Source organism: Heterocephalus glaber, unplaced genomic scaffold (assembly GCF_053883595.1).
Source record: "Heterocephalus glaber isolate CG9 unplaced genomic scaffold, H.glaber_assembly_v1.0 deba00001457, whole genome shotgun sequence".
In the NCBI taxonomy this organism is placed as follows: Eukaryota; Metazoa; Chordata; class Mammalia; order Rodentia; family Bathyergidae; genus Heterocephalus; species Heterocephalus glaber.
This window is the reverse complement of record NW_028258305.1, coordinates 22,744,769-22,771,042: the sequence shown is the minus strand read 5'-3', so window position 1 is coordinate 22,771,042 and position 26,274 is coordinate 22,744,769. Positions and strand designations below refer to the sequence as shown.

General features: G+C 43.7%; 1 protein-coding gene across 3 annotated transcripts in view; it reads left to right on the top strand.

Annotated features, from left to right (window-relative positions):
* The window catches only part of Prkce (protein kinase C epsilon), a 511,185-nt gene that overhangs the window by 350,632 nt on the left and 134,279 nt on the right, over window positions 1-26,274 (top strand). For all 3 annotated transcript variants that reach the window (XM_087216080.1, XM_004839392.4, XM_004839393.4), the window contains 2 exons: window positions 47-243; window positions 4,809-4,982. In XM_087216080.1, coding sequence (XP_087072206.1) covers window positions 47-243; window positions 4,809-4,982 — 371 coding nt within the window. The remainder of the gene's footprint in view (window positions 1-46; window positions 244-4,808; window positions 4,983-26,274) is intronic.

Sequence of the window (26,274 nt, the reverse complement as noted above, 5' to 3'; positions counted from 1 at the left end):
GATGTGCACTAATCCAGTACTATATCTTGTTACTCTTTGGCCCTAGAATTAAAAGAACTTGAAAACAACATCCGGAAGGCCTTGTCATTTGACAACCGAGGAGAAGAGCACCGGGCATCATCCACGGATGGCCACCTGGCCAGCCCTGGAGAGAATGGTGAAGTCCGGCAAGGCCAGGCCAAGCGCTTGGGCCTAGATGAGTTCAACTTTATCAAGGTGTTGGGCAAAGGCAGCTTTGGCAAGGTCTGTGGCAGTTGTGGGTGGCCCTGCTTATTTCTGTACCCTATGGTATTTTCTCTTCTCTTTGATCAGTGAGGAAGATCTCAGCCTGGTCTTTTCCTTCTTTGTTTTTCTTTTTAAAATTAATTTTATTGGCACACTTTTGATATACATAATAATCACAGTCATTGTAGGGAATTTGTACGTGTACATAATATATCTGCTTTCTTTATTCCTCATTCTTCATTCCTCTCCCCTCCCTTCAACCCTTCCTTCCCTCCTTATTTACAAAAGCTTTGTTTACAACTTTTTCCTTCCATTCTCTTTTTTCCCTTTCACTTCCTTGCCTTCACCCTCCCCCTTCCTTGCTCCCCTTCCCATTCAAACATGTTCTTCCTACTTCCAGTATCTGTCATTCATTTTGATCCTTATTCACACTTCCGGTTTCTCACACAAAAGAAACTGTGATATTTAAACAAATGTATCTGATTTATTTCTCTTAAACGTATGGTCTCAAGGTGCATCGTTTTACCTTTAAATGTCTCACTTATCCTTCTTTATGGCAGAGTAGTGTTCCATTGTATATAAAAATCACATCTTCCTTATCCATTCATCTGTTGATGAGCATCTAGGCTGTTTCTAAGATTTAGCTATTACAAAATGTGCACTGTAAACATGAGTGTGCATATATCACTGTGGTATGATGCTTTTAACTTTTCCGGGAAGATACCAATAAGGGGAATAGCTGGGTCAAATGGAACCTCTAGTTTTAGTTTTTTGAGGACTCTCTATACTTTTTCCTATAGTGCTTGTACCAGTTTATACTCCTACCAACAGTAGAAAAGGGTTCCTTTTTCCCCACAGCCTCCTAGCATTTGTTGTTGGTAGATTTCTTGATGATAGCCATTCCTTCTGGAGTGAGATGGAATCTCAGTGTTGTTTTAATTTGCATTTCTCAAATAACCAGTGAAGTTGAACACTTTTTCATATATTGGCTGTTTGTGCTTCTTCATCTGAGAAGTGTATTCATTTCAGATGCCCATTTTTCAATTGGGTCTTTAAATTTGGGGGGTCTGATTTTTTTCAAGTTCTTTATATATTCTAGATATTAGTCCCTTGTCTGAGGAACAGCTGGTAGAGGCGTTTTCCCATTCTGTGGGTTGTCTCTTCACTCCGCTGGTGGTTTATTTTGCTGTGCAAAAGCTTTTTGGCATGATGAGATCCCAGTTGTTGATTCTTTGTAATAGTTCCTCTGGGATCAGGGTTTTCTTCATAAAGTTTTTGCCTATACCTATGTCTTCAAGAGTTTTACCTATTCTATCTTCCAGCAGATTTAGTGTTTCTGTTTTAGTATTTAGATCGTTGATCCATTTTGATTTTAGTTCAGTGCATGGTGAGAGATACAGGTCTAGGTCTATCTGTCTTTCCTTGTTGAGTAGGAATGGGCTGAGCCCATTAATCGTAATCTTAATTGTGGGGCTTCTTCACACTGAGCTACATCCCGAGCCTTTTTTTATTGACACGGGGTCTTGCTAAGTTACTGGATTACTCAGGCTCGGGTTGCATCCAAATCTGCCTGCCTCAGCTTCCCAGAGAGCTGGGATTACCACGCCCAGCTACATTTGTTCTTCAAAATTCAGTTTTTCTCATTCGTCCAATGGGCTGAAATCAAGTGAGTACATCGCATGTGTGGAAGCACTTTGAAGGGTTTAAAACGCTTTGCATAAGATCCTATGCAGCGGGCCTGCGTTTTGCAGAGCACTGCAGCCTGGAGCCTCGCTGCGCAGGACATGTGCGCATGCGCCTGCGTGGAGGTTGCCCAGCGCCAAGCCTGTGTGCTGCCCACCATGTGCAGGCTATGCTGCAGATAGGAGCCCCCATGACTGCTGTGTCCTGAGTTGGATCCCATGTTTTCTGGGCACAGGTGAGCCACAGGTTCAACCTTGTGATTCATGGTAATAAAGACAACCCATAGGCTGGGGATTTAGCTCAGTGGCACCGTGCCTGCCTCTCAAGAACAAAGTCCTGAGTTCGATCCCTGGTATTGGAAAAAAAAGAAAAAAATAAATAAGGACAACTTATAAAAGCAAAGATGAAACCAATGAGCAGAAGATAGCGGACGCTTTAACATGCTAGGGTCCGTTACTGGCTGGAAAATGCCAGACCAGCCGAAAATGGAAGACACACATGCCTTAATCTCAGCACTTGGGAGGCAGAGGCAGGAGGATCACAGCAAGTTCAAGGCCAGCCTGGGCTACATCGTGAGTTCAAGACCAGCCTAAATTACATGGCAAGACCCTGGAAAATACCTATGGAGAACCTGACAGTCAAAATGAAGTGGATTCGAATTGTTCAAAATACACAATTAAAGATTTGCTCTGTAAGGGAGAAGTGGACAGAGAAGAAGATATTGCTCCATATATCCAAGACTTACATGGAGAGAAGCCAGGTGTATTAGCCACTGAATATTCACATTCTCCAATGCAAAGTGGTATAAAAGTTTACGATTCAAGAAGACCCATTTCATAAAAGAATAGTCTTTTCTTTGGGACATAGTTGCTTTATGAAGTTGTTGGATATAGAAAAAGGTTCTCATGTATTTTATTCCTGACTTTTTCCTTTTTCTTTTTCTTTTTTTGGTACCAGGGATCAAACTTGGGACCTTGCGCTTGCGAGGCAGGTGCTAGAACCACTGAGCTAAATCCCTGGCTATTCCTGACTTTTTAACACCTATTCCATGAATGTATTTTCTATCTTCTATGAGTCTTATTTCTTAAATGTACTAGGACATTTATACCACCTTGAGGTTACATTTGCACCATGTACACACAGTGGAAACAAGGACAGAGAATTTTATATTTAGTATGATAAAACTAATGCACTCAGCATTCCACTGTCAATAATGGCACCAATACCTTTCTTTCCTCCTTCAGAGATTAGTCTGAAATTCTGTTATTTCATTATGACGACTTTGAGCATGAATTCTAGAGTCTGTCCTCGGTGAAGTTAGGATCTGGAGAAAATCTTACCATGTAGTAATTTTGAAGTTAAATGTTGCTTAACTGATTTTTCTGGCATTTTGTAAGTGCTTTGTTTATCCTCTACATGTAGCAAGAGATTCGAATAACTATCTCATGTCTTAGATGAGAGTCCCTGACCTTGAGGGCATTGTCCACATCCAGCTCTGCACTGATGGTATGGGTTCTGCCTTTCTGTGTGTGATGCTGGTCAGCCCCCATGCTGATAGCTGGGTGAGATGCGAAGTAGAAAGATAGAAATCCAGTTAGCCCAGGAAGTTGGTTAACATTTTAACTCAGACTCGGTTTGCCCTTCCTCTTCTTAAAGCCGTGCCTGGGGGGCAATGAGAGTCAGCTCTCTGGGGTCCCGCAGATCAGAAAAGCTCTGCTCTGAGGATTAGGCAGCTGCCACAGGGTCACATGGCCTCGTGTGACCTGTGGGTCAGTCTGCTGGCTGGCTAGTGGTTGGCTGCTGGTCATTCCTCTGCTCTGCAGAGGGAAGGGCTGTAGGGAGTCCTCAGGGACCTGGGCCTGCTTCGGCCCCATCTTCCCTACCCTATCTTATTCTGACATCACCTGGCAGGACAGTAACTGGGGTTTACTGAAGAGGCAACAGGTGAAGCAATCACATTCTTTAGAGCCTGTCTAAATAACAAACAGACCCCAGGCCTCTGGCTTACTCATGACTCAGGCTTGTGAGCTGGACTTAGTTGAATTTTAAACAAGATTCACAAATGAATCAAATGAGCACATTCAGAGTTTCCAGGCTACTGTATGGTGTAGGCAGGATGAAACTTTGATGAGTCTGGATCATTTAGGTTGTTTCTTAGGAAAATTCTCACCTAAAGTTCAAGCCAGTTTAGAGCCTATATTTTATGTGGGTGGAGAAAAGTGTTCAGGTTAACATCATGAATTCCCTTAAATTGCTGCTCTTTAGCTTTGACAACTGACTTTGGAGTACTGTACTTAGGAGTTAATTACGTAAAAAGAGAAAGGCTTATGACATTTGTAGGTAAATGAGAGCAAAAATACCAAATGATAGGAAAACACCAAGAAACAAGAGACAAATAACTTACCCCAGAGACAAATAACTTACTCCCAAAACAAGAGACAACTTACCCCCAAAGAAATACAACTAGAAAATAAGTACATACCTGTATTCACTATATTCTGGTTGCAAGTTTAATAAATGTATATGAATATATGAATAATCATTTATCAGGTACGCACTGAACTTTTTTCTTTGCCGCAGCACTGTGCCAGAGATTAAAAATACATAAATAACATAATAATTATATTAGGATGGGTAGTTTCCCTAAACATTTTTTAATGCAGTTATATATTTAAAATTAAAGAAAAAAAGGAATTAGATTGGTTTATTTGGAGTTAATTTTTTATTTTTCTGGTACTGGAGATAGAACTCAGGACCTTGAGTCTGCCAGGCAGGTGCGGCACCACTGAGCTACATCCCTGGCCCTATTTGGAGTTAATTTTTAAAAGTATTTGGCATTGTGTTTTCTCCTTTATGTCCATATACACACAGTTGATGGGGACAATTTTGGTTAATTACAGGTCATGTTGGCAGAACTCAAGGGCAAAGATGAAGTGTATGCTGTGAAGGTCTTAAAGAAGGATGTCATCCTTCAGGATGATGACGTGGACTGCACAATGACAGAGAAGAGGATTTTGGCTCTGGCTCGGAAACACCCTTACCTAACCCAACTCTACTGCTGCTTCCAGACCAAGGTATGTTTGCAGAGAAGCTGACTGACAACTCTCTTGGAAAGCATGCCAGGACATCATGGTCTCTCAGCTGTCAGATAAAATAGCAGATTCAGACCCTCTGCGTTGGTCTCTCAAAGGCTTTGGAAGGTAAAGTGGATTTTACCCTTGAAGAGATCAGGGTATGTTTGAACACCTTCTTTTGAAGGTCTTGGGATTTTCCATTCAAGGCTTTGCTTGTGAAGTGATGAGGGAGGAAATGTAACTGGACAAAAACCAGATGGTTAAACCCAGTGTTTGTGCTTTGGGAAAACCAACAGGTGTGGTTGATCCTTGCTCTGCTCCTACCTTTCTATCTCCAGTCAGATCACCTAACTTCTATGTTGTTTTCAGGTCAAAAGAAAAAGAGTAAAGGACACCCTAATCGCTTCTAACTTATGTAATGTCATGTGAGGTAAAGGATGTAAACACATGCTTAAAATTCCACAGTGAAATACAAACAAGGTGGCAGTTTCAGAGTTACCATGCGGTTGCCCAGGAACCAGAGGTAGTAGTAAAGAAGTAAAGATAGTCTAACTACATTATAGAGTCTAATCTCTGATTTGTTACTTATTACTGGTAAAAAAGAAAAGAAATACACATGCTCCTCATGGAGCTTTTATTTTATTATTCTTTTTTTGTGGTCGAGATGGGGAATTAGAGTCTTCTAGGATATGTCATGGACTTGTAGTGTTGAGCTTCTTTAGATAGCAATGACAACCTCACCCAAACTCCTGCAAGTGTCCCTCTGGTGTACAGACTGTGTGAAAGAGACAGTGCGGGCGGTGATTTCTGGCTCCTTTGCATACTCCCACCACCATTTTATGGAAATGCCGGTCTCTCTACTTAGAATTTAACAGTTATTCATTTGCACACTCAGCAAAGTTTTATCCTGTTTTATTGCCTCTCTCCCATGTGCCTGGTCCTGTGACGAGGGCTGGAGAGGTAGAGATGAACAAGACCAGGGACTTCTCAGTTTCTTTAAAAAAAAAAACAACTACAGCCTTGGAGACACTGTGAAGATGGACTCTAGGGCCCATAGCTTGGGACCCTACAATATTGACCTCTCCTGGAGAGTTTCAAACGCATGTGTTTATTGAAGTCCCTGGGAAAACCTGCAGTGAAAAATGAAAAAGTTTACCTTTGTTTAATTTACTATTTCCCAATTTAATTGATCCCCACCACTGCACACACAGCACCCAATCCAAGTTGAGAAATACAGATCAAATGGAATTTGTCTTATTCTTCCAATCTCTTAGGCAAATAAGAAGCCTTTTCTAAAAAATCTCCAAGTCATTCTGCTTATCTTGCAAGGATATTTATATCTTTTCTTATGAAACTTTCTTAGACACTTGCGTTGAATAAGAATGCCTCCTTTTCTGAACTGGGTTTACTGACTGGCCTGTGTTTGAGGTATACGGTGTAATATTTATAGGTTAAGTGAGTTTATGTATGTGTCCAGATGTAGGTCCAGTGTGACAGCAGAGGCTCAGCAATGGGGCCCACTTTCTCCTTTTCTCCACTAGCACAATAATTCTAGATTAATGAGAAATGTATCATATCCTGTATGTCTTTATCTTCAGAGATACCTGTCATAGGACCTCACACTTGGTAAGTGCTCACTGTCAAAATTAGAGGCTTGGATGATGTGTTTTGGGTTAGTACTAGGGCTTGCACCGAGTTACATCCCCACTCCTTTATTTATTTTTATTTTGAGACAGGGTCTTGCTGTGTTGTCCAGGCTGGACTTGAATTTGTGATCCTTCTGTCTCAGCCTGCCAGAGTGCTGGGATTATAGGCGTGCTCCACAGTGCTCAGCTGAAGATTTTTTTTATTCTCCGATATGTACTAGTGAGAAAACTGGTTTTCAGAGAAGTTAAAATCTTTTGCCCCCAGACACTCCATAGGGGCAGAGTCAGACCTGGTATCTCATTTGACCTCTGGGACCCGCAACTCTGGAGGACCTCCACTCTGATGCCACTTTGCTACTCTGTGAGAATTCTGCCACTTCCCTGCCTTTACTGACACATCTCCTGGCTGCCTAGGCAGGGAGCCACACTGGCGTTCCTTCTTTAAGCATGTTGCCGAAAGGTCCAGTATCCAGTCTGGTGGTGAGGATTGTATGGAATGGTGAATTTGAGGAGGCCACTGTTGAAAGCCATCTTGGTGAATGACTGGGTGGAGTGGGAATGGATGTCTTCAGTGCCAGCAATGCTTCTTTTGTACATTTTAGAAATATCTAGGTCAAGGTTCCTCATTGTGTGACATCTTTTGGAACACAAAATGGTATTGAATGACACCAGGAATTTCATTTGCGGCAGAGTAATCCTCAAGCTGATGTGGATTTGGGCGCCTTGGGAGACTAGAGCATGAGGATGGGGAGAGAAGAAACATCCCTTGCAGTTCAGAGATGTGCTGATCTTTTCCAGTGTGAGGTGGCCATAGACAGAGGAGCAAGTTTGTGCCACCTTTCCCAGGCCACTTCTACTTAGTAGAACATTGTACTTTACATATGTGAATCTACCTAATTTTTCTAAAATGAATCGTAACAGTCTCAAAGAAGGCCCTTGACTTACTAATGGAAGGAACCTTAAGAATTATCATCTTACAAACCCACAATTTAACTTTTTTAAAAAATGACTTTTCCTATGGTGACCAGTAGTCACGGTTTTAAAGAATAACTATTATTCACCCGACTAAGGTAGGTGCTGGGTATGGAGTTATCTGTAACAAGAAAGCTGATTCACAAGTGGGAGAGTTGCTCAATGGGGGATTGGGCCGCCCTACTAACTTCCCCAGCAAAGAGCACTAGGTAGTCATGTTCTGTGTGGGGTCCTCAAACCCAAGAGGACTCAGGAATGGGTGCTCCTTGGGGTGCAGTGGAGGAAAGGAGCACAAGCCAGGCTTTGAAAGATGGGGAGGATTTGGAAAGAATTTGGGGTAGGAAGTGGAGTTTCAATCTTCAGTTTCACTTTTTCTTCCAAAAGAAAATACAGTTCCTCAGCCACCATGAACTTATTTTAACTAAGAGTAGTGCATGAATCAGGAACACAAAGACCTGATTTGCAATCCTATTAAGATTTCTTTCATTCTTATTTAATTACAACACACAGAGCATTGAGATTGTTAAGTCAGGTTTAATTATTTTTAGCCTTAGTTTTCAGTGTGTAGAGGGAAGTAGCTTTTCTGGAAACATCACTCTGAAAACTTCCAGATGGATTACGCAGAGCTTTAGGCTGAGTGGTGCGAACAGGTTGCCTGACAAGACTCGGAGGTTATGTACAGTGAGGGTCTCATATCAGATATGGCAACTGAGCAGAATGCATTTTGCAAACCCACTGGAATCAAGCATTATGAATGAGTCACAGTGAGAGACTCGTTTGGGCTTTTCTGTTTTAAGCCTTCCTGCCCTTGGGTGAGGTGCCATGGTCATTCTCCATGGGCTCTGCATTGACAAAAAGCAAATGACCTGGCACCAGCTTTCCAGGAATAGTGAGAAAGGGCCAACAGGCCAATGAATTGAGGCAATAACTATAATTTCAATCAAATTCAAACCATATATTTAACCTGAGTTCCCACTCTGCTGTGTGCCTTTTAGGACCCTACAGTAACCTGATCCAAGTCAGGGAATCTACAGAACTCCACCCTGAGGTATGGGTTGCATTGAAAAGAGGGTAGGAGCCAAGAGACAGCAATGAAACCTAGAAATTATCCCCAAATGTCATTTTCATCATTTTTCCAATGCTAGATAGATGAACTCACCACTGGGTGTCTGACTTCTTCAAACTAAATGATAAAAGGAAGGAGTGGAAGAAAGGGAGGGTATTTGGAAATAAGGAGAGAAATTCTGTCCCTGTGTAATCAGCTGCTGCTTGGTAGAGAGAGGACAGGGTAGGGCTGTGAGCACTCTTGATTGGGCTGAGCAGTGGTGAGGCTGGAAGTCTTGGACTTGGGCAAGGTCAGGGGTTACTGAAGAAGGGACTTAAGGAATTGCCTATTCCAGGTTCTCTCATCCATTGACAGCCAGGGATAGGAGAGGCACTGAGAGGTAGATTTGTTTTGTTTTTGTTTTTGTAGTTACAGGAAATAAAATTCCCAGGCAATTTTAGATTCTGTGTATTTGTATTTTATGACCCCCATTGCGAAACCATCTTCTCCAGAAGGATCCCACAAAACCTGTCTTGAATAATTTCACCCCTGCTTTTTGCTCTGTAAAACTTGTAAACTCCTACCCATCCCCCGCCCTTTGGCATTTCCTGCCAGGCCTGGGAAGCCAATTCCTGGAGGGCTTTGCTGTGAAGGAAAGGGCTGAACTCTTACAGGATCTCCTTTGGCCAGCCTCCCTCCCTGCCCTGGGGAACGTGCCACATGGAAAATCCTTAAAAAGCAACTGTAGACATTTTTCAAACTCAATTTAATAATTTCTCTGAGGTGGGGAGAGCTGCTAAGAGTGTTGACAATGTAGGAGAAAAACTGTAGTTTCAAGGAACTACAACGTTTATTGTTACTTTTTAAAAACTGTGGTACTGAGGATTGAACAGGGCCTTCACACTGCTTGAGCTCCAGCCTCAACTCAGTTTTTACTTTTTATTTTGAGACAGGGTCTCTTAAATTGCTACATTGCCCAGTCTAGGCTCAGACTTGCAATCCCACTGCCCCAGCTTCCCGGAGTCCTGGGATTACAGGTGTGTGCCACACTATGTCTGGCTTATTTCAACTTTTAATGCCAAAGAATAGCAAACCCTAAAGCAAAAAACAAAAACAGTGAAAAATTAGGTCACTGGTAGATTTTTTTTTTTAAGATGGCGATGTCAGACCGAAAAGAGCTGAGAAAGCAACCGAATGAAGTACGAGTCTCCTCCCTGCTACAGCACGGAGTCTGAGGCAGCAATTTAGAATTGGAGGGATTTTTGCCCCGGTTTGGTGAGTGTCTCATGAGAGTTGGAGGAGTTGGTTTGTGGATTGGGCAGCTACCAGGAAATTGATACAGTTGCCAAAGACTTGAAATAGAGAAAGCATGTGTAATAACAGCCCTCAGTGAAATGAGTCCCTGTGGAGGTCCAGGCGTTGTTAGCAGAATTGGTGATCCAAGGTGCCAGGCCCTGGGAAACTATCTCCTTGCTGCTGAAGACCATCCTTGCCAACAGCAGGTGGGTGGGGCAACGAAATTGCTTCAAAGCAGCCTCTAAGCACCTCTCAGTGGGGGTCTGGGGTCTGTGAATCCCTGCAAGATGTAGCAGAACTTTCACGGAGGGCAGCGTTCAAAGTCGTTGAGAGGTGTACGTCTATTGACCAGAGAATGGTTGAGGGATGGGCGCTTGAGAGCGCGTGCGCATGCGTACGTGTTTGGGAGCGCGCTTGCGTGCGTGCATAGAGGCGGACCCGTGTGTAGACAGGCCCTAAGGGCTCCTGCTGGTGTGAGAGAGGTCACAGATTTTCATAACCAAGCAGTCACCAAGCAGGAGAGCTGGTGGCCTTCACCAGGATCTGAAAGGTAAAGGTATTCCTTCCAGCGGACAGAACTAGCGCAAGATCCAAGGTCGCCTGCCTGCAGGCTCTTCATCCTCTCACGGCTGCCTCCTGTAACTTCCATGTGAGGACATCTTGCATTTGTGTAACACGGTTGCTCTTAAAAATGCCTTCACTTAGATCAGTCCTCTCCTCCCTGATGAGGTCTCTGCCAGGTTAGTACAGTCACTCCCTTTTCTCTTTACGCTTTTTTTAAAATTGTGAAATACACATAACGTAGAATTTACTATCTTAACTGTCTTATTATTACTTAACTATGTTTTATTATTTATATTTTTAATTGATCTGGGTTTTGGATTATTATTATCTTTTTTTGTACCAGGAATTGAACTCGGGACCTTGCCAGGCAGGTGCGGTGGCACTCAACTTCATCCCCTGCTTAACTGTTCTTTCTGTTTTGTTTTCTTTTTTGAGGCAGGGTCTCGCTATGCACTTTGAGCTGGCCTTGAACTCACTGTGTAGCCCAGGCTGGCCTCAAACTCACAGGGATCCTCCTGCGTCAGCCTCCTCAGTGCTGGGATTACAAGCGTGCCCCACTACACCCTGCTTAGGTTGTTATTATTATTGTTATTGCTGTTTTTGAAACAACTTCTTGCTCAATTGCCCAGTCAGGCCTTGAACTCACAATCCCCCTGCCTCAGCCTCCTGAGTAGCTGAGATTATAGGTGGGTGCCACCATGCCTGATACCATCTTAACTATTTTTAACTTATACAGTTCAATGGGATTAAATACATTTACAGTGTTGTGCACCATCACCACCATTGATCTCCATAGCTCTGTACATCTTGTAAAACTGAAACTGTATGCCCATTAAGCAATTACTGCTCATTCTCCCTTCTCCCAGCTCTTGTAACAGCCGTACTGTTGTCTGTCTGTGATTCTAAGTGCCTCAGATAAGTAGAACCACACACAGTAATTATCTTAGCAATCATGTCAAGTGTCGGAACCTCCTTCCTTTTTAAAGGCTGAGTAATATACCTCATTATTTTTATACAGTACATTTAGTATATCCACTTACCTGTTGATAGATACTTGGGCTGCTTTTTAGTTATGTATTTCAGCTATTTAGAGTAATGCTGCTATGAACAAATATATCTTTGAGCTGGGCAGAGTTGTACACACCTGTCCTAGCACTCTGGGAGGTTAAGGCAGGAAGATTGCTTGTGGCCATGTGGTTTGAAACCACCTAGGCTACATGGTAAAAAAAAATTTTCATTGAGATTCTGCTTTCAGTTCATTGGCTGTAAACCCAGAAGTGGGATTCCTAGAAATGATAGATCTATTTTTTAATTTTTAGAGGAGCCACCATTCTGTTTTCCATAGTGACTATACCTTTTCACATCACCACTAAGAGTGAAAGGGTTCCAGTGTCGTACTACTTGCCAACCCCTGTCATTTTCTGGGTGTTGGGGTAGTGGCCCTCCTGATGGGTAGGTACCACCTTGTAGCTGTAATTTACATTTACCTGATTAGTTGTCCTTCCTTTTTATAGATGAGAAAATTGAGGCCCTGTGAGGTCTTATAACATGTTTGTAACCAAAGCCAGGTTGGAATTAAGGTTCCCCAACGGCTTTTGTTGTTCACGCGGTTTTTCTGCCTGAGCCACCTCCCTCCTGCCCAAGTTCTTGACTCCCAGTATCCTGACCTCCAGATCCCTTCACTGTGGTCCCCCTTACTGTCACACACAGAGAAGGGACCTGAGGGAGGCAGCTCTGTTTTACTTGGCTTCAGTGAGATTGAAATTTAGAAAACAGTCAATGCCCCTAAGCTGGTGAAAGTAGTAGAGTCTGTCAGCCTTTTCTAGAAACGCTTGTTTTCTGAAAGAACAAGACAGAAGGGAGGAGAAGGGGGCAGGGGCACAGGGATCATGTTCCAGATGAACCAGAGCAGGACGGGCCCCTCACACTTGTCTACTTAGCATTGTTGAGCCTCTGCTACATGCTGTGTCATGAGATGCCACCCTGCCTGCTGCAGAGCGTAGTAGTGAATAGGATGGGGGGGGGGGGTCGCGGGTCTTGGCCTCTTGAACTTGAAGCCTCACAGGAACATGTCTGTTGCACCACAAGGTGAGAAGTGCTGGCTTCTCTCTGGTGCCCAGACCTCCATGCTTTGTTCTCCTTCAGAAGTTCTTGGCTTTGTCTTTCAAAAAGTATTTTGTCTTTTGGTTGTTTTGTTTTGTTTTTTGAGAGAGAGTATCGGTATGTACTTTAGGCTGGCCCTGAACTCACTATGTAGCCCAGGCTGGCCTTGAACTCATAGAGATCCTCCTGCCTCAGCCTCCTGAGCACTAGAATTACAGGCATCCATCATCATGCCCACTTTCAAAACTGTATTTTGTTCTTTGTCACCGGAGTATTTATTCATTATAGAAAATTTGGAAAAATGCAGAACAGGACAAAAAAGGAAATGAGAATGCTTCAAATAACTATTCCTAAAATTTTGATATATATATATTTCTACCTCTTAGAAAATAATGTATCTGTTCAAGTATATTTCTAAAACTGGTATCATGCTCTGTGGTAATCTGTTTTACTTGGTAACATAGTGTTATGATTCCCCTTCATACTCAGTAATCTTCAACCAAATGGTTTCCAAGGGTCTATAATACCTGAGGGCCTCTCCTAGAGAAATTCTGCATTTGGGTGTTACAAGTAGCCCAAGGTTGGCTTCCAGGGCTAATGTAGGTAGTGGGTAGACTGGAATGCACTGCCTAGTGTCGCCAGGTGAGGGCATTGGCCTCTGCAATGGAGCTGCCTCCTCTATATTTCTCTCTTTTTAGAATAGAAACTTGAGTACAATTTGTAAATAACCCACCTGAATTGACGTAAGACAGACCAAGAGTTAAATGCCTTTCGCATTGAATATGTATGCATGTGTTTTTCTGATGGGGTTTTCCATCTTTAAGGAGTATATTTACTCGTCCTCTGAGACTGTTTGCTTATTCTTCTAAAGCTGCTAGTTTTCAAATGAGTTTTTCTGGTGGTGCCTTGGCTGCTGGAATACGTGTGTTTGCACGTGTGTGTCTCGCCATGGCAGGGGGACCTTCATGCTCCTCCATCTACGGGGCTCCCCCCTTTCAACTGCTCCTCATGTTAGTATTCTAACCCAGAAACACTGGAAGAAAGGGCTTCAGTTTGAAAACAAAGTTTAAAACCATTACAACTTCCGGTGAGACGGTGGAGTTAGTCTTGAAGATTTCAGCTGCCCGTGTACACTCTGATGTTCCGATGCAGCCATCATTTCTGGAAAGTTTTTATTACAGATGTCCTTCTGTTAAAATGGGCACTTTCCTGAGGTTTGGGTAGAGATGGGATTTTGGAAACAGATTCAGGACTAACATTTCTTACATATTCTGTGCGAGTGCTATCTTTAGTCCGTTGTATCACTAATAGAACAACATGCATCTGATAGGCTCACTGCTGCCAGACATGGAAGCCTATGCTAGAGAGAGTGTGACTGGGGCATGACACCGTTCTGTTGATCACGAGGATCTGTTCTTTGCCTGTGTGTGATCTGTTCTGTTCTTTTTAAGTGTCACTGGGGGATAACTGGGACATGGACTCTCATGTTGAAGGAGAGATGACGTAATCTGTGTCAACTGGTGGCTGGAATGAAGGCACTGCGTGATAGAGGAAGCAAAATCTGATATCATTGAGCATCTACAAGGTCGTGACTCTTGTAAAGTTAATTCCCTAAACCTTTCCCAAGTCCCCTGTAGTGTAAGTATAGTCGCCAGTTCTTCCAACAGACAAGGAAACTGAGACTCTGGGAGGGTAAGCTACAGTGGACCCTCAAGTTACTATCAGCCTGACATAGGAACAATTTGGGTTATGGCTGGAATTTTAATTTTAGCTTATGGCCATAGTCTTGAGTAATGGTCCGAATGCCAGCTGCTGGTGCTTTCCAGATGGTCTGATACAGACTTAACCCTTAGAGTTCTGGATGGAACATTACCACACCCTTTCCTGTGTGGGACTGAGAAATCCTGGGCCTATGTTTCTTTAAGGACGCTGAGATCTGCCTGGATACAGGAGAGAGACTGAAGGCTGTGTAGAGGAGCCTGAGCCTTCAGTTGACCAACTTGAGTTACAACCATCCCTCGAGAATGAATTGAGTTCATAAGTTAAGAGTCCACTGTACTTGGTCAGGATGACACAGAGATAAGTGATCCAACTGTGGGCTGGGGGCGTGACAAATATGTTCTTCTGGGTTGTTGCTGGGCCAAGGGGAAGGGAAAGATGCAGCAAGTTTCAGGGTAGGGTAGGGAGAAGTTAGCAGGAATGGACTCCCAAGGCCAGAGTGTCCTTGAATATCAGGCACATACTGGGGAGCCATGAGAAAGACAAAGTTGTAAAGAGATTTTGGCTGAGTTGTAAAGTTTTCACAGTGCTAGGCAGGGCATCTGGACTTGCTCTGGAAGAAGATTCCTTAGAGATGCTGTAGAGAGGGATGACTTAGAAAGCACCACCCAGAAGCTCCGTGTAGTGTGGGAGAAAGAGAAGAACAGCCATGGTGGTGCACGCCTGTAATCCCAGCGCTCTGGGTTACCAAGGCAGGAGGACCACAAGTCAGGGCTGGGAATGTAGCTCAGTGCAAAGGCCCTGGTTTCAGTCCCCACCCCCTACCCCACACACCGCCCCCCAGAAAAAAGAGGAAGGAAAGAAGGTAAATCAGGGGCCTTGGTGAGAAGGCTGCTTCAGTAACCCAGGGTCCAGAGGCAGCATGGAAGGATTGGTGGAAGGACTGGCAGGGACCATTCCGTTTCCCCTCTGTGGCCAGGTAGGCCTGCTAGGCAAGAGAGCATCGTGCTCCAAGTGATGCTCTAGAAATACCAGGTGAGCCCTGGACTGATTAGAAATGAAAATTTAGATTGCTGTCACTTGCAATAAGCGATCTATAGACTTCTAAGGTGTCATTTCCCCAAAGTTCAATGGGTTCACAATGATCCAATCTAAATAAAAAGTTTCATCTTGAAATCCAAAACCAGAGGTCCAAGTTTCTAACTCACTCACCAAACAAAGCCAGTTTCCTTGTGGTTGACGTCAAGCCTCCCAATTTCCCCCATCTATTGGATTTCAGGATTTACCTTTATTTTTAGAGTGTCTGCTTTTAGATTCATTTGAATTTTGATAGTGGTCTAATACTTTCCACAGGGAAAGTCACATGAAGCTTTTTGTAGAGAAACTTCTATTCATCTATTGAAATTACTCAGCTGAGGCAATAGATTTTCCTCATATAACCTGAACTTTTTGTTCCAGTGGTCTCTGATACTTCAGATAACCCCACTGGCCCTTCCTACTCTGACTTTGAAGATCTTGCCAGGTAGTGGGTACAGCCCATTTGGCCACTTGAGTCCAAGAGTGCCTATTGATTTAGATTTGTAGGAAACATGAAATACACTAAAAAGAGCACATGAAACTGGGTGTGATACCTTATGCCTGTAAACTCAGTACTCTGGGAGGCAGAGGCAGGAGGACCTTTAAGTTTTAGACCAGCCTGGGCAACTTAGCAACATAGTATGAGACCCTAATAAAAAGGGCTGAAGATGTAGATCAATGTGAAGGCCCTGGTTCAGTCCTCAGTACCATGAGAGTGAAAAGAGAGACAGACAGATTGACAGACAGACAGGAAGAGGACACATTGAGTCCAGACTCTCCTTTCAAACTGGCTTCTGCCACTGCGAGTCTCTCTGAGACATTTCTCTGGGTATTACTTTCCTCATTCATAATCAGAGATGGGGCAGGTAGGGGAGGGACTAAGATGCCCCAGAATCTGACTTTAAGTGTCTGTGAACATGCAGCTCACTGGGAACCTTACAAGGCCCCTACAGGTTTATCTGTTGCTAGTGTAGGAACAAGATGAAGACAGTGAAGACAATGATGAGGGCAATGAGCAGTGCTTCCCCTTAGTGTCCTTGTTCAAAGCTCAATTCAGCCTCGATCAGTTCCTGCCTACATTAAAGCCTTTATGTTCCTAGGGCCATCACTGCACATCAGGGTTGCCAACTCAAACACACTTTTCAATAATGCCTAGTGGTCCTTAAAGATTTACCAAGAGCCATTCAATTGTCTCCTTAAAGCACAGCACTATTTCTAGCCCACAGAGGGCACAAAAACTTTTAGCTTCTGCCTTGTCCAGTTAGCAATTTCAACATCCTTTATGTAGATTGGCCCTGAGCTGGACTAAGAGCTTTGTCCTGTTCCTCTTTGCCTATAATGGTGACCTGTTCTAACTAGTTAGCCACCTGTTCATCAGAACTGAGGAACCACTGTGGGCAGACTTGAACCTTGGACATACAGGATTCATAACAAAATAAATGGCATTGCGTATCTGGTCATCTCATACATGGTAAGGAGAACATCAAGTGAGAGTGACCAAATAACTTCCCAGAAGTTATGCTTACCTTTAAGATGGGTGCTTTAGTGTATCAGCTTTGTTCATTATAAAATCTGTTTACAGACTGAGATCTGTTGCTGGTTACTGTGAGGACCAGACCTTGGACTATATGTCTCTAGGAGTTAGGTAGCTCATTCTTCAGACTGTTCAACCTGCTGCTGAACTGGGGCTAGCACAAGTGAATCACTAGAGCAGTGGTTTCTCCTGGCCCCTCTGAAGGCTTTTGCTTATCCAGGAGATTCCAGGGAATTTCAGCTGGATTTCTCTCTTTTTTCCTGGCTGAGGGAGGTCGCATATTGGGACTGGCGTCCTAGTGTGGGAAGAAATGTTTACTGATTCTAGTTGAGAACATCAGGGACAAACTGCCCTCTGGTAGCTTGTCTTTAGAGGCTGTTGATATAGTCTAAAAGGAGAAAGTAGAGGGGTCATGTAGGTGGGCTAATCATTGTCTTCTATATCAGGGTCATCTTTGGCTCAAAAATTTTAAAAATTTTGCAGAAATGTATATAGTACTTCTTACATGCCAGGTTCAGTTTCAGAGATGTTGCATGTATTAACTCATTGTAATCTCACATTAACTCTATGAGGTAGGAGCATCATCCTGAAGAGAGGTCACATACCCAGAAATAGCAGTTATCTACCTTCCAGAAACTTTTTAATGCCAAGTAGAGGGTATATTCCTGAGGATTGATGGACACATACCAAAATCCCAAGATACCAAGGTTCAAATAAAATGGCATATGGGTGATTTATAGTGGGATGACCAGACTACTGGTGTGTGTTGCACCGGGCACCTTTGAATACTGTACCTCTTCAGGGCTGGTATTTTAGGCAATCTGAGCTGTACAGGGAAAGCAAGAGAAGGAAAAGCAGACCCTCTGCTTCCTCTTCTGAAAATGTGATTTGCAAAGACAATGGGAAGTTGAAGTGCTCACTTTTGGCCCCTTTGAGCATTTTGGTTTTACCATTTTGTTTGAGCATTTTGTTTGCTCCAGGGAGAATGCTAGGATGGATCACAGGCAAAAAGAATTTTCTCAGTCAGCCCCCTTAGCACACTAAGGAGTTACAAATAAGCTCGTTTGTTGGGTCAGTCTAGTGCACGGTTGGGATTCATCAACAGTGCCTAATCCACTTTATCAGGAGCACTGTGCACATGTTGCTAGGGAACTGAGCTCATTAGCTGCCTCTGGCTCCTGCTGAGCCGCTGCTCTAAGGCTGGATTCAGGCCCTGCAGGATTGCAGCCTTTCCTGGTCCTCCAAGAGGGACTTGCAGGAGAGTGAGCCTGAGGGTCGGAGAGGTTGAAGAAAATAATCTTTGTTCTCAGTGTTTCTGCCACCATTTAGCCAACCCAGCCCTGTTTATTGCTTTTTTTTTTCCTTCTCTTTCAAGTAATAGCTTAAATCTAACCCTTCTCAAGCTTTAATTAGTGAAGACTTTCTAGATCTACCAGTGCTAAAACTAAAAACACGCTAATACAACCAAATGAAGCACATTTTACATGTTGAAATACTTCCACAGTCTAATTTACTCAGTTTTATATTTTTGCAAGAGTAGCTCAGACCGTAGTTGGAGGCAGATGTTTATGTAGCTCAAACTCTCCTATCCAGCTGCCTGGTCCAGTGTTGATCTGTGCCAGTTAAAAACCACAATAATGGGGGTTTGGGGATTTACTCCATCACCATAGGAACTGGTGCCATAGGCACTGGATAAGGACCGGAAGTCAGCACTTTGACACCATAGACCTAAACAAATTGGAGCCTTCCAAACACTTAAAATAATAGATTCTTCCAGCTCCAACACTGTGATTCTTGTGCATCTATGTCCTGGGAAGAATGGATTCTGCTTAGCGGTCTGAGCTGTTGAACCTTGCAGACACTAAGTTTAGTATAAAGTGCAGACATTTGGATGCCCCTTCCTCCTATGTGGGAAATGGCACTAACAGTTTGAAGGATTATGGGAGTCAGAATCCCATTGGATCCAAGCAGATAGGCATTTATGCAGGGGAGCTGACAAAGTTAAAGAGCTATGTGAAAAATTATGCAAATTATTCAGAGGTTAATGTGAAAGTTAAAATCTCAGTTCTATAAAAAGGGACATATTTAGACTTCAGGAGTAAAGAGAGACTGCACAAAACTATTAAGACAATGGTGGTTGGGGGAGAAACTCCTTTTCTGAAGATGGTATCATTTGGAAGCTGGGACTCCATTTCTTCCATCATTATGTCTACCAGAAACATCACTTTGATATAAGGAAATAATGTTTAGAGTGCAAAGGTGGGGGGAACTGACCACAGCTTCCATGTGTGTGGCAGTTTGTATCCAAGGAAACAGAATGCGTTGCTTGTTTGCTGTGTCATATTTTAAGGAGAATGTTTGGGAAATGTTTTGTTTATTTGAGAGTATTTTTAAAAGAGAAAGAAAAACCCATTCAGAACCGAGACCTGGGCTGGGGACATAGCTCTGTGTTAGAGTGCTTGCCTAGCATGCACAAGGCCCTGGGCTCTATCCCCAGCACTACAAAACAAAACACCAAAAACAAAACAGAACAAAACAAAAAAACCCCAAACCATGCCTTGAGCCATAAGAGGTAGTGATTAAAAGGGGGATATAGAGACCAATGGTAGAATGAAGGAAGCAAGCCGGAGAAAGGTATGTGCAACATGATGCCATGTGTAGCAAGTCCCCCAAAAGGCAAAACTAAGCATATGGTTAAGAGGTAAATTTATAGGTGGTAAAGCTCTACAGAAAAATATGGAGTGATGATCAGGAAATTTCCTGATTACTCCTGGTGGGGATGGAAGGACGGCATGCAAAGAGGTTTGAAGGGGCTTCCAAGGGCCAGCAGCCTGTCATATTGGTCAAGGTGGGTCATAGCTACAAGGGGTTTTGTTCAATATTTTTTCTCATATATATATAAAATATAAACATATGGTTTACATGTTCCTCTGTTATGTAATTTTACAATAAAAGGAAGAAGAGAACAAAAACATGAAGGTATCCAAAGGATCAAGACACTAACATTTTAATCGATGACATACCAGCAACAAAAAGAGATTTTAACTTTAATAAGAACTGAGCTGGAGGACGATGTCTGCATGCCCTTACATTGCTGTGGAAGTTTTAATTTTCCTGTTGTCTTTGGCAGTGAGGGCTGTCTCAAGGACAGGCAGTGTGGTGACTGGTCACGTGGCCTGTGTAGCTGGAAGGACCCACCCAGTCCCTTCACCCCTCCCAAGACCAGACCAAGATGGAGGTGCAGATCAGGGCTTCCCCTTCAGCCTGTCCTGGGGCCTCCCTCTTGACAGCTGAGAATTCTTAAGGAGCAACCCGGTCCAGCCTCACTCAGCACGCAGCTCTGACCAGGGGAGAATCTTTCCTAGTTGCCACAACTTTAGTGTTTCTCAATATTTTTTTAAGCCATGTGTTACAGTTAAGAAGATGAAGTCAGTCATTTCAGCTGGTAATTTGTAGTGTGAAAACCATAGGTAGCTTTCCATTTTTCATCTACAAAATTATAAATTAAATCGACCTTTCAGCTGTAGATGTATGTGTTCTTTCCAGAAGATTCTGGCCTGTCCTCTGGAGGACATGCCCCTCCCTGTGCCATCCTCCCCTATTCCTGCCACCTGTTGAAAATAACTGCTTTCCTTGCTGCCGTCATGGCAGCTGGTAGTTATACAATGCTTCCTATCAGTCAGTATGAGCAGTGGACAGTTTTACAGCACTTACTGAGTGCCTGTCATTTTCTAATGCTCTTTACATGTGTTGACTAATCCTTGCACTGGTCCTAGGAGGTAGAAACCCTAAGACACCAGGAGGTAGACTGACTTCTCCAGTGTCACTCAGTGAACAAGTGGTAGAACTGTGATTGGAACCACGGCTCTCTTTTTTCTGTCTTCCTGGTGCTCACAGTGGCATTGTGCTGCCTCAGATAAAGTACGACATCAGCACAGGTGTGATTTAGTCTCTTCTGCTTAGCTGAAAGTTTTATTATGCTCCTATTTTATGGATAATCATACTGAAGCTGGGAATCTCCATTGCACACAAGGGTGGAGAGCAGAAGGAGCCATGAAAGTGGCTTGGAGTTGGGAACAGTGATGATCCTGTATTTTCTTTGCCTTTAACACCCCCCCCACACACACATTATGTCCTCCCTGTGTGCCCCTGTGCCAGAATGAGTGGCTTCTACAGGAGGCAGCAGCAGGACTGAGTGCATACAAGTAAGCTTGTTCATGTTGCTTAAACACCATAGAAAGGGGTTTGTTGGATTATGGTTTTTTTGTAGGAAAGCATTTCATACAATGCTGGGTGACTCCTGAGCCTTAAAGTAAACAGCTATATCATCCTGTATGGAGCCAGAAAAAGGGAACTTCAAGAAAGTATCAAACTTGCTTGCTTTCTCTTTTTCTTAATGTAAGTGGAGGAAGAGGTGTTTAGAAGGATTTGCTGGGGTCTTCGTAATTGAAGGCCCTGTGACTAATACCCCCTTCCCAAGCTGGGTATCTGAATAAATGTTTCCCACACTGTACGTTTTATGAAATGCCCTCTTTGTGACATAAGGAGGGAAATGCACCGACAAACAACATAGCTAGAGGATTCTGTAAACCTGTTAGAAAGTTAAGTTATTTCCCCTCGGGGAGTCATGAAAATCTCTAGCTTCCAAAACTGCAGTGTTACCCCACCCCCACCCCAGATCCTTGGTTCCTGTAGGTGCACCTTTCTCACCAGTGTCTTCATCTAAAAACATGGACAGAATTCTAGACCTTCCCATTGCTCGTGGAGAAGACAGCATGAGAAAACCTTCCAGGTAGAGATGCATTCAGACTTACAGTAGACGTCCCCTAAAACAAGCTCATTTTCTCCCCAAGACACTTTTCCTCAGTTAATGCCCATGTCCTTAAAACCCACAGGAAATCTCTGGAGGGCTTTTCTGGCTCTGTTGCTGGGCTTAGGCATTTCCTGTCTTCCCAGAATACCTCAAGGCAATGGCCTTTGGCAGTGGGAGAACTGGAAGAGCAGAAGACAAAACTTATCATAATCACATGACTGTCCCAACCCTGCACCCACTGTGAGGATGGGAAGTGCTATCCCTTCTCCCAAGTCATAGTTACTTCTGAAAAGCCATTGAATCCTTAGCTGTGTACAGGAGTAAAGCTCCTACCCCAGAATCTCTCCTAGGGTTGTTGCTATGATAACATAATCCCTAGGAAATGGTAATTATACCCCAACAAGAAGGAATTCTCCACTTAAATGACTTTTCCTTTTCCCACTCCCAGTGTACCTTTTCCTTCTTCTTGTCCTTTGTGATGTGGGATAGTTCCAGTCTTCCTGCACCACAGAGTCTAGGATCCTTGCCATCTTTGTCATGCACAGAACAAGATATTTCTTCTCCCTGAAAATAGTTTTCATTTTGTGTGCTTTTTATGATTGGTGGGAACTTCTCTGGGTGTGTGTCTTACGCAGCCCTGTTTATATCATTCATTACCTGTAGGGCATCCTGTTTTTGAACAACTTTCTTATGAATGAGGTAGCAAGCTCTGTATGAGTAGGATGCATATTTAAGTGGATTTCCCCTAACTGCTATTTTGGATTGTAACAGCAACAGCAGGTTATAGTGGGATAGCCATTCAGATTTTTACTTGAAATGAGTCGCTCATAGTTGGAGTTTTACAGAAAGAACATAAGAGCTTGCCTGCTTTTGCCTCACTATTCTGAGACTTGGGTACCGCCCAGGGCCTGCAAAATAAAATATCAGTCTCTTCTTGCTCCTTTGTTGGCTTTCAACCTGCTCTCTTTTGTCTCACTATCCACCTTCAGGAAACTCTGGCATTGAAGTGCTGCTGCCTGCTGCCTTCACCGAGAATGACCCAGCCTGCATCTCTGCTTATCCTGACCTCCCACCACTCCTCTCACATCCTGCCTTTCTCTCATGAACCCTTCCCTTCATCCCAGCCTGTTTACCATCTATTAATTCCTCTTCCCACTTGGCACCCAGCACATATGACATGCCTCACTGTTTAGACTTGTATCCACAGATGTCTTATCTGCCCAAACCAATTGTAAGCCTTCAAAAGCAGACACAAACTTTTCTATCCTTCTGCACCCTGTGTATGCACATATGCCTAGGAAAGTAGGAAAACCACACTTACCTACAGCGAGTGCTCGGTAAGTGCATCCTGCAGCAGTGATATAGCTAGTGTGATTGTCCCCACTAAGATTAATTTTCAGAATTACAATCAGCTGTTTTAGCAGCTCCTGTCTTGCTGCTCATCCATCATCCTGCTTCTCTCAGCATGCGGCTAGCAAATCCTGAATATGTCGTTCGCTCCTCGCAGCCCCTACTGATGGTTTACCATTAACATAGAAGAGAATTCAAATTTGCTTTTTTAATATCCCTTCCTCTTAGACCAACTCCCCTCACAGCTCCACAGGAATTTAATTTTCAGGGAACCTATTATTTTATCTTTTAACTTCCAGAAAATATTTAAGATATTAATCAACTTTGGTTTCCTCCGCTACACAGTGGAAATAAATCTTCCCCTCAAGAGATTGCCATGAGAATTGGACTGACACCTGCACCCTTCAGCATAGTACTGGCCTGTCTCACACATGCAACTTTTAAGCTGTTTTCCAGAGTCCTTTGTGCAACATCTTCTCACTTGGTCTTCGTTGTACCTGTGAGGTAGGCAAGTGCTGGTAGATTTGTCTTTGATAGGTGAGGAAATAGACACAAATAAGTAAGGGGATTTTCTCCAAGGGCCCATGATTGTTAAAGAGCTGGGACCAGAACTGATCTTTTCAGGCCTGCTTAAATGTCCCGCCTCTTCCTGAGATGTTCATTTTGGGGAAGGGAGAAAGGGCAGCCTTCACTCACGGAATAAGCCCCAGCTCTCAGCTCCTGCCAGAGAGCGCCACCGTCCTTCTCCTAAAATGGGCAAGCATTTGCTGGTGGGACTTACTCTTTTTGGTTTTTTTTTGTATTGTGGTTAGGCCACCTCTTCACCTCCAGCCTTCCAGAACCTTCCCCGCTGCCCTCCAGTTGTGTGATTTGTTAGAGTACCATGTATTTTTCTCAGTCATCTCAGAGAGTTCCAGGATGACTTGGGAGTTTTTATTGGCGAGACTGAAAAATACCCAGGCAATGATGATGTGCTGATGTTTGGAGACAGATTGGCAAGAGCAAGAAGTGATTTATGAAAAGCCCTGTAACTCTAGAAGGGCCTAATCAGGACGCTGAGAGAAAGGGATAAAACATTTTAATCCTCTCCATAATTTCTTCATTAAGAATGACTCTTAATTAGTCAGGGTAAAGTTTCTCTTTCAAGGTGTGTGCCTTTTCAGATCATAAAATTTTTCATGTTTCTTAGCTGAGACTCCCACATCTGCAGCCTGTCAGTGTTTGTGGGTTTGAGAAAACAGCCCTTTGCCAAAGAGTTCATCATATACTGGAAACAGGAAAGTATGAATTGGAGTAGCTCTCGTGAGTGCCACTTGTAAAGGTCAAGGTTTCATGTCTAGGGCTAGAGCCATCCATTTGGAAGAGAAAGACCCCCTTCTCTATAACCTGAGTGGAAATTGTAGAAGTAGGAATCCAGTGACCTACTCATAATGAAGTGGCAAGAGGACAAAGATTAGCCATTTCTGGGAGGATGGAGAGGACTTAGACATGGACTTAGGTATATTGTTTTAGTCAACAACAATGACAACACATCTCTACATACATCAGTATTTGGGGGGCAAAAGAGAGGTCAAGTAGCTAGCACTCATCATCTGCCTCACCAGGGCATGGTGGTGAGAAGGATGGAAGGTTTCCTATGGCTTCACAGTGGTGCTCCACACCCTATTCTAGTGGCCTTTGGACATAGTTCTTGCTAAGCTGACTACTGCCTTGTCCCTTGTGGCAGGATTCTCAGACACTGGTGTGCAGAGGATCTCCCAGGGAGCTGGTCCCACCCCAGGAGATACTGGTTTAGCAGGGTTCAGGAATCAGCATTTTTCAGAGCAAGGTGGTTGTTGACCACACTTTAAGAGACACTGCCTAATAGTGGCATCATTCTCTACTGTTGGAGAGAGTTGACTTTGAATCAGTTGGCAAGTGACTACATCAGGTACTGTCCTACGCCTGACAAGATTTGGAAAAGATCGAAGTGATCTGAGTTTCACCTTCAAGATGGTGAGTATAAAATGGGATAAGCAGTGAAGATTTGACAGAATCCAGGCTGGAGGGTCAGGACTCATTGGCATGGGCATGGATGGTGGCATTTCTGTTGAGCCTGGACAACTGGAGAATTCCCATAGATGACTTAGGGGAAAGATGACGTTTCTGATGCTCAGAACATCAAGAAGGCATCATCGCCTTGAGTGTAGCCTTGAGCTTAGTGTCTCTTCAGTCTGAAGGCACATGTTCAATTTAGAGAAAACCACTGGCTTAGAGCTCCCTAAAATCTGGCACTAGTGTGCCTAGAACAAGCACCAAGTGTACCGCTAGCAGCCATGAGGATTTGGCCCAAGCCAGGCTGGAGATGGCAAGTTACACTGGGCTTCTAGAAATGTTGCTGTCAAGTCAAGGGTGTCTTGGAGCATCCCAAGAACAAAGGCTGTGGTCCTCAGGAGTTCAGAACCTCAGCACCTTAGTGGTGCTTTAAATATGTACAGATTTTTGGAACACTTAATTCAGTGTGATCCTTAAACAGGCACTGTCACCAACCCCACAGGGTGTAATGAGGTAGGCCCATAGTGAACAGTTAATAAATGATGGCAGTTATCAGGACCTTTCCTCTGCTGTCTCACAGAGGGAACTGTGTGCTTGTGCCTGCATATTTGATATCATGTTCCTCCTTGGTCAGGATATCTTCCTTTCCAACTCTCAATTTTGAAAACATTGTAGATTTCTGTCCAACAGTCCATCAAAACCCAAGAATACCAGAATTGCTGCTGCCTTTCCCCAGACCACCTTGCACATCTGGACTTTGCAGCCTTCACTTTGCATGACTGTGGGAGAGGTCTGAGGCCATGGGCTTATTCATGTGAGCAGTCTGGCATCTGGACCGAACCCGGACCAGAATTCCCACCTAGGCTCTGCTGCCTAACCACAGGAGTCCTTTGGCAAATCAACTGCCCCAGCCCAACTTGTGGGGCCATGGGAAGATTTGAACTATTGTTTTGTTTAAGATGAGCAAACAGCAAGCTGACTCCTTACTGATGGCAGGTCTGAGACTTGGCCTGCTTGCTCAGTGGTGCCTTCTGCTGTAGTTAGAGGGACCACGTGGCAGCCTCACTATACATGGTCTCTGCAGACTTCGGTTCTAGGGAAGGGCCACAAATCCAGACTAGCCCCAAAGAGCCTATTCT